This window comes from Apteryx mantelli, chromosome 6 (genome assembly GCF_036417845.1).
Source record: "Apteryx mantelli isolate bAptMan1 chromosome 6, bAptMan1.hap1, whole genome shotgun sequence".
NCBI classification, from domain to species: Eukaryota; Metazoa; Chordata; class Aves; order Apterygiformes; family Apterygidae; genus Apteryx; species Apteryx mantelli.
In genome coordinates, this window is record NC_089983.1 from 27,548,839 (window position 1) to 27,567,755 (window position 18,917).

Below are 18,917 nucleotides of genomic sequence, written 5' to 3' on the forward strand. Positions count from 1 at the left end.
GCTCGGCGGCGGCGGCGACGCAGTGCAGAGGTGCGGGCAGGTTGCGCCGGCCCCGCGCCCCGTCTCCCCCGCGCCCCGCCCGCCCCGGAGCCCTCTCGCCGCCGGCGGCCTCCTCTCGCCGGTGTCGGGCCGGCCCCCGGCCATGAGCGCGGCGCTGGGTGTCCCCCCGCCGCGCCGCCTCCCCCGCCGCCCCCGGCGGCTGCCGGGCTCCAGGAAAGTAGCTTGATGAGTGTCCAAAGTAGCAGTGGAAGTTTGGAGGGGCCGCCATCTTGGTCCCGGCTCTCCACGTCCCCACCGAGCCTGCAGGGCTGCTCGGCGGCGGCCTCGGCGGCGGCGGCCTCCCCGCTCCACGGCGCGCCGCCCGGCAAGCCGCCCAAGGAAGGTAACGGCCGCGCCGCGGGGCTGCGCGGGGGGCCCGGCCCCCGGGGAGGGGCCCGGCGGCCAGCGCCGGAGGCCGGTCCCGGGCGGGCGGCGGCGGCGGCGGCGCGGGGTCAGCCCGCGGGCCCGGCCGCGCCGAGCCGGGGGGCCGCGCCGCGCCGAGCCGAGGCGGGGCGGGGCGGGTGGCGCCCCCCGCCCTGCCGGCCCGGCCTGGCCGCCGGGCAGCGCGGGGGCGGCGGCGGCGCGGCCCGCCGGTTTCCCGCCCCGCCGCGGCTCCCCGGCGGCGGCCGCTGCCCGGGAGGCGCCTTGCGCCGGGCACCGCGGGCCGCCCGGCAGGGGCGGGGGGCCTGGGCCGCGGCGGAGCAGGGAGGGAGGGAGCCCGGCGCCGCGGGGCTGCGCCCGGCGCGAGGGCGCTTCGCGGAGCGACTGGCTTCACCGCGCCGAGTGACAGGGCGCCGCGCCGCCGCCGCCGCGCAATGACTGCAACTTTCTCCTCTCCTCCATCACGCCTGAGATGATAATATTTTTCTCCTCCCTCCCCTGCTCCTCCCCTCTTGTGTTACACCGACAGCGAGAGCAGGGTGTTGTGGGTGTTTGCAGGGAATATCTGTATGAAGGTTATGAGCAAACAAGTCCTTTTTTTTATTCCGCTTCGGTTATTGTCTGTTTTTCCTCCTTGCATTGAAATGCGTTGCCGCAAGATGTAGCAGTTACACAGCGAGTGCGTTGCTTGGTGCTTTTAGCCAAAATAACTACTTGCCGAATGGCAGTTAGGGAGAGAGGAGAACTTTTATACCCCGATACATGCATACTAAATAGTTGTATCGTTTTACTTGATTCGCCCAGGTTTAATGAATACCATGTAGTTTTTCTACTAAGCCACAAAACGTTGTTGGCCGAGCAGAAAACTTTCTAACTTAAAATGAAAATAATAGTGGAAATAGGGAGTCTTTGTATTTACAGCCTTCTTTTTTTTTTTCTTTTTTTAGTTGGTAAGCAATTTACGGACTTGACAACAAGGATTCAATATCCTGAAAATGTATAATGAAGTACCGGTTCCTCCCATTTTCTGTGCCGGTAGCTGTCAGACTTGTATCACTCTTTGTCACTTTTGCACACGCTCCTCCAGGTAGATTGGCATGAAATGCTCTAGAAAATACCTGGAAAGGAATTACGGTGTACGTTAAAGATGCTGAGTAAAGTGGCAGGCATTTTGTGCTCATGTTCTCTTAAAAACTGAAGCTCTTAAAAAAACAACAACAAAAAAACCCCAGCTCAAAATATATAGTTTATTTTAAGTTTATTGAGTGTAGGCTTCTTCACTGCAACACTTGTTATGAATATGTGTGAATATAATATTCATATAGAGGGAATATGCAAGGTATTTTTGGATGCATTTTGGATACCAGGCATACAAGCATGAAATGATTATTGCAGCACAACTTCCATATCTATTTATTTTAAAGAGAAACAATACTCCTTGAATGTGTCCGTTTAGGCATGGAAAAGCATTTTTGTAAAATTAATTTTTAAAGTGGTGGTGGTGATTTTTTACGTTTTTTTTTCCTTCTTATGACTCAAGCTCTTAGATTTTTCTGGGTACTGTAATTTACATTGTCTAACGTAGATTCAGAGGTTACAGAGCAATCACAAAAACCGTGATATGTGCTTGGTATTACAATATACTGTATTTGTGTAGTGTTTCTGTGTTTTGATAATTATATGATCTCACGAGGCAGTTCTGTTTGAAAATCAGTGTAAGCTATCAGCAAGGCTTGTATGCATATTTTGCATTTATACTTACAGAGTGTTAGTAGCACATCTTTATATATGTATATTCTGTGATCAAGTATCTTGCATGAAAGCAGTAGAACATAAAATATAACCATGCTGTTAATATGTCCATAGACATTGGCTTATATATGTGAAAGAATTATGTCAGATCACTGCTAAACTGATCAGTTTGAAATATTTGAAATGCAGTGTATTTATAGGAGTTTGTGCTCCCACTGATTCTTAACTCGTAAGACCTTGTAATGTTCGTAGAGGTTATTAGCTTGTTTGAAGCGGTGCGTGAGGATGCAGGCCTATATTAGATCACAGAAACACTTGCATTTTCTTCGTTTGCGTTAATGCCCACACCATTTTTGAGTGGGTAGTATTGCCAGATACGATGCATTCGACACCGAGTCGAGCTTGTGGCCTAGTCTTGCCTTTTGATTTGTTGATTCACATCCCATTCATTGAGTTGGGTGGCAGTTATGCCCGTGTTGCCTTCCGGTGCGCAGCCCTTCGCAGAGTGCGTCGTGTGTGCTGTGGGTAATCCAGCCTTCCACGTGGTTCGTTTTGGAAGTCTGGCACGTGCCTGCATCTCTCACTAGTTTCTAAAGGTTCTAATTTATTAAGAACATAAACCCCCAGCACCCTGGCTGAGGAAGTCCTAAAAATATTCTCTGAAGCCCTAATACGGAGAAGGCAAAAAGAAAAGCTTTGGTTTATAGCTATCATCCAAAATTGTTTAAAAAAAAATAATAATAATACTGTGTCAGTATTGAAAGGGGACTGCTTAGAAAACACAGGGTGAAACCGAAGAAAAGAATTAATCTTTTTTCAAATGCACTGCGGGTTGCACTAACATTTTTCATTATATTCTTATAGCTTTACTTTGGGGGTATCATGGCTTAACTCTGTGGATTTGAAATTTTGTTTTAGAGTTTTAAAATAAAAAGTTCAGAGTGGACCTAAGTACAATTGTATCCGAACACTTTTATTATACCAGAACTCTCTCTTGTTTGCATTTCAGTATAGTTTCTAAGTTACCACATACTGTTTTTGAATAACATATAGTCTGTTACAACTTTTCTAGCTCCTCAGATATTCTTGCATAACATACTGTAGTCTTGTCAGTTATTTTATATGAAAATAACTTATGTGTGGGATCCTTGGTCATTTATTCAAGAGCCCTGCAAAATATGCTATCAGGAGTATAGGAAGAGCTGTTGTGTAGCATTAGATACAGTATGTGACTGTGTAGCTAAGCCTTGCGCTGCAGCTCAGATGAGGCGATCGTGCAACTTCACATTCGAAATTTTTTAGCTTGTGACAGATTTATGTATGTAACTAATACAACCAAAGAACACGGTTCGAAAGTGCTGTTTTGTAAATGTTCAGGTTATTGCAGACAAGGCAGAGAGAAGAGATTTTGGGACATACATGTATGAATATCTTGGAATTGCTGCTTTTTTGAGGCTGGGGGAGTAACAGTGCCGCAGTGTCTGGTAGTCAAGCGTGCTGCTTAGCAGGCTAATATTTGTGTGTGCTGCTGGTTTTAAACATTTTGCTAAAAGCAAAACAACATGCCAAATACAACTCTGAACTACTATGATAGGAATGTGAATTTTGGGTTTAATGGTATTCATGTGTCATGCGTGCTACATGCAGTATATTAGTATACAAACATGAAAGATACCTGATTTTATTAAAACTTCAATTTTTTTCTCTATTGTTCACTTGTAGCAAAACTCATGTGTTTTGTTTCTTAACCAGTAAGTTCTCAGTAAGTTTGTTTATTGTTGTTTCTTATCATTTAACTGTAGATGTAGAACTCAGGATTTTTTTGGATTTGGCCAGTTTATGTGGGAACAAAGTAATAAGGGAACACTTCACAGTTGAAGATGATAGTGTATTTTTACTTAGAATGAACACAGCAATCATAAAAGATTATTTAGGCCAACTATAGCGTGAGCAGGTGTTGTGTAAGGCTTAATGTTGTTCCTCTGATAAGCACAGATTCTAGCTTGTGATATTGCTGTTTTTGTTGCAGATGTGTTTCTTAGAGTGAGCTGATGCTTATGACCAATTCCTATGAGATTTTATAGTATGACCAAATGAGAAAAGGGAAAAGAAGACTTTTTTTTTAATGTAGGCCTGTCCTTGTTTGAATCCAGTTTTCCAGAAGACAAGTGCTGCAGAGAACGGAGAGAATGAAACTTGGATAATTGTTTTGTTTTAATTCTGTTTTAACTTGCCTAGAATGGAATTTCCCATTAACCTATTCCATTTTAGATGGAGAGAGAATCAATATCTTTTAGGACAGGCTGTATTAATTTATTATCATCTCCATTCAAATAACAAGTATATTATTTCCCTTTTTTTCTGTGATTTTTTTTCTTGTTCGATTTTTCTCTCAGCATCAAGTTGAAATAAACTTGTTTCAGTGTAATAACAGTTCTGCAGTTAGTGTTGACATTACTTTGGATTTTTTTAGAGCTTGGTAATTCTAACTGCTTGCAAAATACTGTTGTAAACACTCCTAGGAAAGACTAATGTATATCTGTGAGTCATGGTCAAAGTTAGGTCTGTAGAATTTTGCTACCTGAAGAAAGGATGGGAGATTATGGAAAATAACTCATGTTTAAATAATCCTTTATACTTTTTGTCATCTTGATATAATTTAGTGTTTTGAAGTAGTATTTGTTCCCAATCTAGACTTCTTACCCCAACACTGAAGTTTTCACAGAAGTAAATGTTGGAATTAAATTTAATAAGCCAGATATGTTTATGAAGTGGAATATTTCTTGAACTGTAACTCTCTTAAAATATAAAAGCATATAAGGGGAAAAAGAAAGTTTTGGCCTCACTTTATGAGCTGCTTTTTTGTTTGTATTGGTGTGTTTTAGCTGTGAAAGAGCGTAAGGGAAATTTGGTTTGCTGAACTGCTCTAAATGGAAATTAAAAAAAAAAAAAAGTTGAGTAGGAGAAGAAAAGTGATTAACTTCACTGTTTAGAACATTAGGGTTGAAGGATAGTTCATGGAGCATAGTGTTATAGTTGCTGGATAACAGTTAAACGTTTATAGAAAAGCTCCTTGCAGAAGCTGACCTCCAAAATACAGTCTAGTTCCTAGGGTGGGCTTTTGAGTCGAAAACTTGTGACGCGTCGTTAAAGATTGCAGGGACGAGTGTCCCACACGCAGAATGTAAGAACGGAGTTTGGTACCAGCAGAGGAGGGTTGGAGAGCTGGAGAAGGCTTTCTGGATCCTGCATCCCTCATCCAGAGCCAAACCCTTATTGAGGTGCTCTGCTTAGGAGAGAGACGAAGGGGCTGCCTCCCTCTTGGACACCCCCTATCCTGAGAGCTTGCTCCTGAGCAGAGCTTGGCATACGCCCGAGAAAAATCCTGGCACCCAGCCTGTCCTTGGGGAGGATGCAGTAGGTGGTGGGACCAGGGGTGCCTGCAAGCTGTAGCAGGGCTTAGTCAAACGTCGTCCCACAGCACAGGAGCAGAGGGTTTAAGTGCTGGTGGGCATGCCGAAGACTGATGGAGGGGGGAGGTTGCTGTTAGGAGCCTTTGGGGGTGGGTCCATGCTGGAAAAATTGACTGAAATCAGAGTGATTATATTACTAATTTTAATCATGACTTAAATCAGCGAGCAGGAAATCCTGATTAAATAATTGTTTTTAATTTTATTTTGCATTTGTGCTTAATTATTTTTCCTAAAGAAAAGTTGATTCTAATTGGTCTAATTTGATCATACTTCTTGTGAGGCAGGAGGGTACGCATCTATATGCATTTAAGTAGTTATGTAGCTTAGATTCTTAATGTTTAAGAAACATAATTCCCCATCTTATAGATAGCTTTTAGCTGACTTTATTAGCTAAATAAAATGCATCCTAATTGTGCTAGATATGTAAGAAGAAATAAATATATCCAAATATGTTTTGCATTTAGAACAGATTATATAGAAGTAGACTTGTCTGTAGTTTGTGAACTGAGTCAGTTATTTCTGGTCACTGTGCCTTTCAAGACTCAGAATTAGTAGATAAATCCAGTCACCAGTCCTTCTTGTTCGTCATTTGGAAAAGAAAATCAGACTTTCCTGCTTTCTAAATTGTCAGTTGTTCTTTCAGCGTTGAGTGAACTAATTATTGAATTGAACTAGTGGAACAAACTAAAAAGAAATCATTGTCAAAAGTTGGTTTAGTGCTTCAGAACTCTGGTTCCAGCGGCTTACTAGGAACTTCCAGCTATTTGATAGTTTTGCTGTCAGTAGGACATTAAAATTTACGTTGGTTGAATGTATTTTTCACTTATACAAATTTAATAGAACATAAACTTTAAACCTTACAAACCTCCTCCAAAAAATCAGAGAGTGAAAGTTAGAGGCTGTTAGGTGGTTACAGAACTGTGACGGGAATCTGGTAGAGGTGGAGTAGGGAATTTCATCCTGTGGAGCTTCAGTGTGAAACAAAGGGAAGGTCATGGGAGAAGATAAATATTCCTTGGTACTGTCTCCACTTGCTGGGAAGTAGCAGCAAAATCAGTAAGGAATATATTTTGCCTCATCATATCTGCGCAGTTTTAGCTAGGTGGAAACTTAAGGGCGCTGTGCTTTCTTTATGAGGACCTTGTGAACAAAGCACTCGGTCCTTCAGAGCTTTAGAGATCAGCATGAGAGTAACAAAATACCAGAATGCCTTTTGGAGGAAATGAAGCCCGATCAGGATTGCTTGGAGATGTGCAAGTGCTGGATTCTCTTTTCTTTAGACTTCTACAGCTGTACCTGTAGGAGAATAAAAATTCGTTCTCCTTCTCTGCGGCATAACAGGAAACCTGAATGCTGTAAGGGACCTCCGTTGCGTGATGTCACATACAGCTAACCTCTTAGGTATTTACTAATTTTATGACTGTACTTTGAGTTCAAAGCATATAAATGCTTCAAGCACTGTGTCCTGCAACTGTAGCTCCTGGTGGTTTGTTATTTTTTCTTTTGCAAGTAATAAAGAATTATTTGTTGGGCATGGCTAGAAAATATATGCATACTTAATACATGCCTTGAAGATAAGTTATTAAAAGAGAACTTCTGAACTGTATATGTAAGGGCAACCTAGTGGAAAACTTTATTAAGTATACAAGTGAGTATTTTGGTTGTTTTCATAGCCCATGTACGTCTGAAAGAACTTAATTTAGATCTTGGTCTTGGAATTCACCTTGTTGCATTTTTGATGCCCTTGGGATCACTTGGTTTTAACAGCAGATGTCTTTCCCATTTATCTTCACCACTGAACTCTCGAGAAGCTCCTGGTTCTGGGGAGGCAGATGCAGAGGATGCTACAAGTAGGGTTTCTAATGCTTGTTGCTCCTGTGGCTTAGGCTAGTCAGGCCTGTACGCTGCTTAGCTGCATTTGATAAATATTGCTTTTTCTGCTTAATACTGGTTTCTCAGTGGTTCCACAGTTTTGACCTAACTTTTGCAGCTATACTTCAACCAATTCTCAGTGGTTTCTTGTGCCCTAATACCCTCTTTTTAGCTGTTTAGGTCCTCAGGGAGATTGCTGTCTCTTTTTATTTGTTCACCTCATTCCTAATAAAAGTGATGGGAGAGAAGATGTCCTATAATAAATTAGTATTTTCATTATAAAGCAAATGAAAATAAAATTCCCACATTATTAATAGTACTCTCTTTAATATTAGTGGCTTTACTTTTTTTACCTTAATATATAGAGAATTACAACTAAAAGGATGTTTGTTTATTTAGACTGGAGAATGAATATTTTGGTTGACACTGGTAACTTAGAGTCTAAAGTTTTATCTTTTTAAGTGATATCATTGTGAAGGCCATATTTACACATAAAAGATTGCAATGAAACCAGTTCTCTTAATAAATCTGCTGTATGCTTGTTATCGGTGAAAGATATAGTAACTTTGAAACAGCTTCAGGGTTTTATCTTTTGCAAATGTTTTTTTTTTTTGAATAGGAAAACATTTTGTGGGTATTATGTTGGAAGTCTTTCTTTATAAGCAGAATCTTTTAGTCTTGATGGGTAATGATCTGTTCTTGACAGTTCTGTTAAAAGTTTTATTAAAAAGGTAAAATTTTTATCCCACCAAAGTTTTTTTAACAGTTGATGTACCAGAAGTTTTGAAAATTTTCAAAGTAAAAAATCCTTAGTGTTGTTGTTCTTCATGTTCCTCTTTCTCTTTTTTCCTTCCTTTTAGAATAACTGTTCTTACCTAAAAGGAATGGCAAAAATATTTGATGAGAACAAAACTTTCATTTGTTGTCCTTCGAACTAGAATTTATAGCCTGTAGAAAATGATCATACTGTGTTTTAGTTCAAATATGGTGTTTAGAAGGTGCTACGTTAAATATTATATATACTCCAAAGAAGAAATACATGTTTCAAGCTCTCCTCCTTCTTTACTTTCAGCATTGTGCATATTACAATATGATGTCATGATACGATGTCCATTCTTCAGGCTGTTTATTGGAATAATCATATCAAATATCACCTATATTAATGCCCTTTATAACTTATTTATAACACTTGGTTTTCTGTAGTGATGTGTCTGTTTATGATCATTCTTCAAGACCATAAAATCATGGCTTAGGTCTTCTGATCATCTGATACCTTCTGTGCATTGGTTACTGAGAATGAATTGAGTAAGAAAACATACAAAAATCCAGTTTATCTGTAGTGCTTGCAAGAACTCTGAAATACAACTTTTAAGGAGAAAATAAATTTATTGGAAATGAATTGATGTAAAATGTGCTGAAATCAGTTGGAAATATGTTGATGAATTTGTGACATAACATGATGTCATTACTAGAGCATTCTTTAAATTACCTTTATAACCAATATACATTGATCTTCGAGTCATATACTAGTGTCTTTTTTTTTTTAAGGTCGGTTTGGTCTTTGAAAAAGAGAATAACTTAATTCCTCTGTCCTAAATCTTGCTCGCTTTTGAATGTGTTGATTTTTGTTTTTTGTATTTTTATTGAAAATTAAAAACAAACTCCAAACCTTAGCCTTTCATAAAAGGTAAATAGCGAGGAGGAATGGAAGAGTTTTAACATCGTAAAGTGTCAGCTCAACTTTCTTCATGTATGTAATAAAAAAAGGCATTTTTAGAACATCAGAACAATGCTGCTTAAACTAAAGCTGGCCATTGTGGAAGGCCCAAAACAAGGAGAATGGATTAAATGTACTTGTGTATTCAGTCGAGTTCAACACAAGAATAGTCTGCTCAGTATTTTCATAAGAGATGTGGTGAGTTATGGCAGGTCTTTAGCAGATATTGGAAAGTTAGAATATATGGTAGAGAAAAACCAAATATGCTATAAAATACATCTTTGTTGTCTTCAAGATTTTATTATTTTTTCAGGGCAGAATCCCTTCTTCTTCATGCTGTAGTATTTTTTAAGGTAAAGTGTCCTACTTCCCTTTCCCAGCCATTTTCCTCCCAGGCTGTTAGGTGAGGCGGGAGTGTTACCATCCTGTAAGAAGGGGGCATTATTCTAGGTACCAGAGTTCTCTTCGTTAAGTAGCTTTTGGGTTTAGTTTTGCTTGTGGCATTTGTACATTAATTTATGAAGAATAGATTTATCTGTACTAGTTACTAGGTTTTGTTTTTGTTTGTTTCTGTTTTTAGTCAGTTATTGATTGAGCTGGGTGCTGTTTGGAGTGGTTGTCTTTGTTATATATTTTAAAAACTTTTTGGTTGTTAGTGTTTCATTTTAGTTTCAGTAGTTTTTATTCACAATACACTGAACCGTATTAAAAAAACATCTTGCAAGTTTGCTACGAGATTTAACTTTGAACAGAGTAATTCTTATTATAGTTCCAATTGTATTTGGTGTTATGAAGGGCTGTTATGAGGGGTGGGATTTTCATATCTTAAAGTTAATATAGGGTACAAATAAAAACAATTCCTGGTGCTGCAGCTTTAGAATTTTTAAATGAGCTACAAAAAACCACTTTTTTCTGTGGATGTTGTTTCCTCAAAATGTGATTGCTTTTTGTGAAGTTTGTGGTCTATTTAACTTACCTCTGCGTATCTAATCAGATTACATATTATATCAATGCTCTTAATGAAGCAACCTTTTTCTAATTAAATTGTATTATTGAATAATTGTAATATTAATAATGCCTAAAAGGGGTAACACCAGTAGTCAAACTGTGAAAAGCAAATATCATCATCTTTGCTAGCTTGTCGGATGGTATTGCATATTCTGAATTTATATTTTTTTCAGTCCCCTTTTTGATTTATGCAATCACACCCAGAGCATCTAAAAGGTTAATTTATATCATATGCTTACATATGTATTACAAAAAAAATTCCTATGTGTAATATAAACATACATAATTTTTATTTTATATATAACATCTATGTATATAAATTAAAATTTGTGTGTGAAGCTACTCCCCGAACAGTACAGAGTCTCATTTGCATGCTAAGCTTACACAAAGACTTCAGTCACTTTTGAATAAAAACATTCTAACCACACATTGTCTCTTACTGCATCCTCCTTAAATACAAGTTCATTTTCATTTTTTTCAGATATGTCATTTTTGTCATAAACCTGCTGGTGAGTATTACAGATGATACAAAATTTGACTGCTCAGTTATTATTGCCAATTTTGAGGTACATTGGTCATATCTTCAGTTTTAGCTTTTTCTGTTACTGTTTACTTTTAAACAGAGGACTAGAGACAGCTCTAGGTCACAAAACAGCATCATCTGGTTTTGTATTACATTAGAATTATATTTCTTGGCTTTTTCTCCACATTCATTTTGCTTGCAGCATATATCTTAATTTGGACATAAAATATTGACGCTAAGGCGACAAAAGTGTTTCCATCCAGGAAAATGACCTTAATAGTAATTTTTTTCCTTGTGTCATGTGTGACTGAAAGTTGACCTGACTTGTTCTCCTGGCTGAGCCGCAGCATGCTGTTCTCTCTGGGCCTTTCGCTTGTTTTTGCTCTTCTAGGGAAGTGCAGACAACAGCCACGAGTCTCTGCCAGTGGCTGACACCTCACCACCTTCCTGCTGTTTTCCTTAATTTTTTTTTTTTTTAATAGATTTGAAGAAAAAGAAGCGAGAACCAGCGAGTTTTTGTTGTTGTCGCACCTTTGGCACCCTCTTTTGAAGCAAGATGGGAGACAACAATACCGATGATTCCTTGTCAGAGATTGCAAAATTTAGCTGAGCGCCACCAGCAGTATCAAATTTGAGCTTTCTGGACAGGATGTGTGCACCCTTTCCTAAACTAGGTCCCTAAGCCTCTGTCTTCCCACCACCAGTTTCCCTTTCTTACCAGTGCTTGGCCACAGCTGTGACCCCAGGTATCATCGAGCTCCTCTGCTTCCTCTGTGCTTCTATAAACATTCATTTTCTGCCTCAAATTGAGGTCCCTGTACTCAGCTGTCATTTTTGCACCATAAACTGTAATGACTGAGGAGCAGGCTCTGCCTGTTCTGTTGCTGTTGCAGGCGGGTGCTTGTCTTCGTTAAGGGGGAAAGGTGGGTGCAGCAGAGGCACGAGCCTCTTCAGCTGCTCAGGCCTAAAGCAGCAGAGCCGGGCTGGCGGTCAGCTCGGTGGCAAGCTTTTGGAAGGATGTTTCTGGGAGTTTCTCATCTAAAGTCCTGCGGCTTGTCAGCAGTGGAAAGCTCTCGCCCCATAGTAGTAGCAACAGTGAGTAATTTGTGTAATTAGTAGCTTGCAGCCACAGATGTTTGTGTCTAGAAAGATTGAAGAGGAATGTTATTTTGTCTTGTATGTCAAAAAATTCTGCTTTATCACCAGTTACTGCCTGAGAAAAGATAAAATCCAGTTTTAAGATTGTAGTGGATAAAGGTCCAAATAAGAGCTTTTTAGAAATAACAAATTTTTTTAGTGTTTTCAGTCTTTTTAGTAATGGAAATTCCTTACTTTTTCCTTAGACTTTAAGTTAAGACAGGCCATTACAATTGCTTTTTGTTACATCCATTGAGTTATTGAATCCATTGGTTTTGTTGTATAAATGATCCAAAGATACTGAATGGAAGAGATTGTTTCTGATAAAATAGAACGTTTTTAGTATGAGTTCTCTAGATAAATAATCATGTTAGCCCATAGTACTTTTAGAAAATATTTTGTTATATGAAAGCAATAAATGAAAAAAGTGAATTCACAATTCAAGTAACTAGCAAAATATGTGGGGTGAATAGCTATTAAGGATTTAAATTGGTTTCATTAGAGACTAAACTGATTTTTTTTTAAACAATTAAACCAAAAACTTTATAGTGTACTGAGTGTGTGTGCCATTTCATACTTAGAAAATTTTCTGTGTGTCAATTTTGTCATGTGTGCATATTAATTTTGGTAAGGTAGTATCTGCAACAGCAATAGTTCCCATTTCTAAGGGGCAGGTAGTATATGTTTAACCTGTGCTGTGGTCATGTCCTTACTGTGACAAAAATGTAGTAGTAACCAAGTGATTCATTAAGGGAGAAACCTAACAGGGCTTTCAGTTTTTCTTGTTACCAAAATGTCATGTGCCGAGGATGGAGGTAAATAAATACTGAAATCTCTTTTTCCTCTTTCAGTTGGCTGCCTGTTTCTCCTTGTCGTGGACACAGTAACGTGCAAGATAGCGAGGGGCTTGGAGAAGCAAGGGGCCTCGGGCTGTGAAGGGCAGAAAAAGGAGGGGGTTCCTTGCACTGCCCTCCGCTTTCCCTGGGAACTGCTCCTGGTGAAACTTGCTCATTCCTGCTGTTTTATTTAGTGCTTCTTACTAGTTCTTAAATTTCAGTTGTCTTAAGCTTTTTTCGTCTCTAAAGCAGCCTCTGAAACCAATGGATCTAAATATGCCAGTCTGGGGGAGTGTGGCGTGTGTGACAGCCCCCACGTACCTGGAAGCAATCAGGTGGCATTTTAGGGTTTTAACCTTGTCTGGTTGCACAGGGACTGGCCTCTTTTGGACTGTTCTGCCTTTTCCAAATTTATGGAGGAAAATCTGGGTCGGTCTGGATCCTCTTGGAATCCATTACAGAAACCAGATTTCTTCTGGTTTTAGAAAATCTTTAGTGCTGTTAACTTGATGTTTTGAAATAGTAGTTCCCCCCAAAAGCCAGAACTGTGGAACCAGTAGTGTTTAATGTATGCTGGGTGAAATGCATCCCACTTTGTCACCTATTTGTACTTTATGCTCTAACTTCCCAGTAGCGCTTACTGTTTTGCTTCTGTCAAATCATCCATAAGAAGCAGGCTGTGTTAAGCTCACTGTAGTCACCTTTGGACTTGTATGGCCCACCCTTGCCTCTTGCGTGAGCCATATAGAAGGAGAACTCATACTCTGTCTCTTTTCTGTTGGTGAAGAGAGCTTGGATCAAACTTATTTTGACTAAAATTATGGCTGCGATGGTCCTCAGGGGTCCCCAAAGCCAATATAATGCCCTTATTCTTTCTCTAAAAATAAATATGGTTAGCTTCGTAGTGCAACAAGTACTACGGAGCTGAGCGTTCAGGGTCTGCTGTTGCTGTGCGGTGGGTGATGTTAGTTGGCCTATACTTATTTTTACTGGTGCCTTAAAATATATTTTGAATATATACTTGAAAATATATTTTAAAATATTTTTCATTTGCAATATCAAATACTTACAAATCTGCCCTTTCCAAATTTCTGGTTGCTCTCAGGACCACAACTGTGTGTAGGTCTGGGACTTCAGTCACGTGATCACAGACTTTGATCCATGAGGTCTCTCCTTCGTGACACGGGCAAGGGATCAGGCCTCAGCAAAGCACTGTGTTAGCTGGTGAAAAAGGATCCTTTCTTTCTTTGCTGTGAAATTGAAATGAAGGAAAGTGAGATGACAGTATAGCAGAAAAGAAAGCGGGTTTAAAATTAGGATATGAGTACTGGGTAGGAGAAACAGCTGTAATGCAGATTCCTTTAACGATGATGCTGAGCAACACTAAACCCAAAATTTTGACAGATGGTTACATATGATGTTTCTTTGTGTGTGAGCTGGGTGTGCACTGCATTTTTAGAAATGTTGAGTGCTCAAAGTTGCGATTGAATTTAATGTACACTATTGGTATCAACAGGTTGTTAGCTGTGATATAATCTAGAAGAATGAGTGCAGAGTTTAAAATAATTTTTCCTTCGGGTCTGTACTTGATTTTTTCATCAATTCATGTGTCAATTCAGACAAGTCTAATTTTTTACCCTATGTGTAGAATAGGAGCAATCCTGCAAGATCCTAGGAAAATGTAGGTGTAGTCATTAATATTTCACCCATGTGCGTGTAGATTTCTATTTAGAGCTGCGTTCTGAGACACTCCTTATGGGGGGTTGTAAGGAAATGAGTTTCTTCCCATACTCAGTGAAGCTCGGATTCTGTTGTCAGTTAAGATAGTGCTGATGAATAGGAAAGTTTAAAAAAAAAAAAAAAAAAAACCTGCAGAAACAAAAAACCCCACAGTATTTAGTTGCCTGTCTCTTTGAGCACCACCTAGCCTGTAGAATAAATGAGACAGGGTACCTACGAGAGAAAAACAGCGAGCAATCATGCAATTAGGGTAGCCTTACTCAATGCAAGGGGACAAAATTAAGGTTGCATGGGCTACCTTATTCATGCTGTTTTCTCACTGAGCTTGTGATTCTGCAGTCTAAAACTTAATGTAAATTTTCTTGTTTCAACTTTTAGTATTTTAAATGCTGTGTGCTATGCAGATACTTTGAAAGGAAGAAATTGGCAGTGTTGATTTGAGGTTAATATCTTTTTCTCTTAAAACAGTGTAGTTCAAAAACTAAAACAGTTCATTAGTGTCGTAGTTACTGTTAGAGGTGAGTTTACTGTCCCAATTAATCTTAAAGGTGTAATAATTTTTGTGTGTGTGTATTTGATGTTAAACTGTGGTCTCTTAAAAAGTATATGGGGATTGAGGTGAGAGCTGATTATGATGTTATAAAAGAAGTAGATTAATATATTTGGAAATGCTTTGGATTTTTTTGTTCAGTTGCTTGTTTGTGGCATGTTTCTCACCATGCAGTGGTGAGAACAGCATAGGTTAGAAGTACGTAGTGTGATCCGGAGTTGATTATATACCGTGTCACTCCAGGGAGCAGGGTGTTTATCTCAGCCTCAGAGGTAAGTAAGTGGGTTGTCTGCGCTGGAGAGAGATTTTGAAGATCAGAAATGGCAGTAGGAACTACAGAAGTAAGGAGATTAGGAAGTCCAGGGAATTAATAATGGAAACACACTCCTATCACCACAAATTTAACCTTTAAATACCAAATGACTAGTAGTATTACTCAGAAAAATAAGATGCATTTATTCTATGAAATTTTTTTTTGACCACTCTTCTACACTGTAAATAACTTCCGTACATATTTTGGCGGGGAGAAGATGTACAATTTATATTTGTTCCTTCATGGTTTACTTTTTCTGAGGAGTGAATGAGAGAAACAGAAAAATGAAGTGGGGGGGAAGGCATTAGACTCTTCCTGCTTGGTAGGTGACCTCTGCTTTTAACTTCCTTTTCGCTCCTTCCTTAGATAGCAGAAACTGCTGTTTGTTTTTGATATGTACAAAAGGCCTGTGCCATTTTAAATTCTTGCAGAACAGCCATTTCATGCACTCGAACGGTGAGAACTCCTGGTTTGTCTCCTTGTAACTGGATGCAGCAGATGAGATTTGCTGTATTTTCTAGTATTCCTCTAGGTATGTGTTTCTTGTGCCATCAGGAGTGCTCCAGGCTTTTAATGGCTTTCAGCATAGAAGTAGATAGAGGGATGGAAAGCAGTGAGTTTTGCTGAGGATGTGATGCTGCACTTTTTTTTAGCATATCGCAAAACTTGTGTTATCCTATGACCTGTTAGTGTTGTCAACAAGTGACCCATAAACTTGCAGGTTTTCTGCCTATTCCCCAAAGGGGACAGGGAGCATCTGTTTTTGCAGCAGATGAAGCTGAAACAGGCAAATTCTGCTTCCCTCTTTCTGTTTGGATACCTTTTGTAGAGCTGTCTGGAACCACCAGTAATTGCTGTGGATTCCTCTACACAGAGATGAAAAGGGAGCATGTAGAGATAGGCAGGCGGCATGTCATGTGTGTGGCCTCGGCTGTATCGGTTTTTATCTCTCTTGACATAATGTTGTGATCAAGGCGGATGTGTGCTGCTTGGGAAGACAGCATCTTTTTAGTGTTTCTGCCACAGACATCTTGTGTAACCTTGGCCAAGTCCTTAGTTGCATTCTGTAAAATGCAGATATGCTTTTCCTACCTTGTAAACGTAAAGGAGGTTGTAAACAAGCTTCTTGTCTATATATTGTATATTTGTTCATTTATGTACTTATGTAGCACAGTGTGGTATAGCAATTCTGCTTTACTATCCTGTGAGACATGAACAGGGATATTTTTACTTTCTGATTCACCGAGGATTCCCAGCAGGCTTAAAAAAACCTCAGAGGTGGGCTGTCACACCTTTTGCTAATCCATCCTCTAACTTGATGCACTAAGATCAGAAACAATTCATTTGATGTAGCTTTTCCCTAACCAGAATGTTGTTCTTAACTCCAAAGGAAGGAAAGTTAATTGCTTTTGACCTTAAAATTGTGTAATGAATCTTCTCTCTGCAGGAGAAGGCGGCATGGAACCTAGATCTGATCCTTTCAGGCTTTAAAGGAGAGCTCAGAGCGCACGGTATCACCGTGACGCAGGCACAGGCTGCAGTGGTCAGAGATGACCGGAAAGGTCAGGAGGACGTATTAGTTGGCTACCGAGTTGCTGCCAGAACGGACAGTTGTTTTGAACAAAACTTGTTTAAAAGCACTTTAAATGAGTGCTTTGTACCTCTGGATATTCTGTCATTGTAGTAGCAGGTGATGAAATCGGATGCTGTCATTAAAAAAGAGGAATTTTATAGAAGATACATCTATTTTGCAGCATCTATATACATTTATTTTGAATGGATGAAATTTAGTGTGTTAGTTCATCAGTCATTTCACTTGTTTGCAGATATTTAGCTTTAGTCTGTGGAAAGTGGAAATGGTCAATACAGATTGTGTTAATAATGATATCTAACACTGTAAAAACAAAGCTTATTTGTTTCTGTTAATACACTTTGGCTCTACTAGTTCATTATTAAGGTAAATAGTGGTAAAAGATGGTGGTGTTAAAAAGCCACAAAATCCTTCTGCTAAATCAGAATCTGTTGTTTGGTCACCTGGCTGTGCTCTTTCTTGGCAGTTAAAAATAATCCAAAGGACTGTTGCAAGCGAGTAGTCTAGATTAAAAGAAATAGCAGGAAAATACGACACCCTTGATTAATTAACGACAAGTTTCAAAAGAAAAACAGGTACCATTGCTTGTAACAAACGTGTTCAGGATACCATCCATCTCATTTGTAAATGTTCAGAGTGTTGACCTCTTTGTCAAGGTTTCCACAGTATTTTAGCCAAAAATTTGGGAAATATGTTTTTAGCAAATGTTTTATTATTTAAGCTCTTAGCTGTGTGAGTTCAGTATAAGTCTTTCAGAAGGGAGATTACTCACTGATATTACTTCATGTGGATTATCTTTTATAGTGGCTTTTCTGATTGGTTTAGGAGGGCTCTCATGATAGGGAAAGATCTTACAGTTTGGGACTTCAGCACAGAAAGTACGCTTGGATCTTACTTAACTCAATATTGTTTTTAAGAGCCTACAAGGGGTTACTGGATGTGGAGAGAGATCTGGAACACAGAGAATTATTCTTCCTAGTGGACTATTCTGCTATTTTGGGCACTGCATATATTTCTATTGCTGTGCTCTTGGACTGATCTGTTGAATTCCATTTTAGTCTAGTTAAGGAGTGTGGAGGAGAGCAAAAAATACAAAGATACCAATTGTCAAAGTGTAGCCTCCTCGATGCTGTTGAGGGGTGACAATTCCAAGATAAAAGCTTGCAAGGTAATAGTAGTATACTATTCTGTTCTTTCTGTTGTCTTTTTCCCTTCATTCATCAAGCTAAACTTACTCAACAGACTCAGGAAGGACCTTGTCATGGTTCTGTTGCTCATAGCATTATTTGCTATGCTAACGCTTCCTGTACATGGTGCAAATGGGGTTATAAGTTTGGGAAGTGGACAGGTAGCTCCAATGTTGAGTGTTCTGTGCTGTGTCTTATCTTCCCCTTATTATTTTATACCTGTCAACTCTTACTATCAAGATGGGAAAAACCATTGCAAAGGAGTTGGCATGGTAATTTCTGAGGCAAGATAGGAAAAAATAGTTCTGTGAAGAATTCCTGCAGGAAAAGTTAGTATAAAGAAAAGTCTGCCTAAAAACTGACCTATTATAAGGACGCGTGCCAAATAAAACTAAATGTTGACTCTTGTTTTCTGAGTAGTGAAAACATTGGAGTGAGACACAACATGCCTTTGTTTCCGTGAATGTTGCAAAAGGAGTTCAGTAGCTTTCCGGGCCATCAGCACCATTAATTGTTAGTCAGACTTCAGTCTTGAAAGCTGTCATAGACATGCACATTATCACTATAGGATTGGAATGTAATTTTAAAGGTGCTCAAACAGTTTTTCGTCTTCTTTTTCAAGTGTTTCTATTGCCTATATTAGTGCTTATCTTTTTTAGATACTGTGCTGCACCTCAAACAGGTTGTGCTTAAACCTGTGCAAAAGGTTTGTTGCCTGTGGCGATAAAGGAAAGTGCGATTACTTTTATGCAGTATGCCAGGAAAATGCTGTCACTCAGACATAAGAGCTTTTGGTTG

General features: G+C 39.4%; 1 protein-coding gene across 3 annotated transcripts in view; it reads left to right on the plus strand.

Annotated features, from left to right (window-relative positions):
* The first annotated feature begins 11 nt into the window (after positions 1-11).
* Positions 12-18,917, plus strand: part of TLK1 (tousled like kinase 1) — a 77,274-nt gene continuing 58,368 nt past the window's right edge. The window contains exon 1 of one of the 3 annotated variants that reach the window (XM_067299086.1): positions 12-30. Coding sequence is in view for 1 of the 3 variants with exons in the window: in XM_067299085.1 (XP_067155186.1) it covers positions 226-382 (157 nt within the window). In the remaining 2 variants the exon portion in view is untranslated. Of the gene's footprint in view, positions 31-97; positions 383-18,917 lie in introns of those variants that run through there. The other 2 variants (XR_010884585.1, XM_067299085.1) reach the window with 2 other exon arrangements.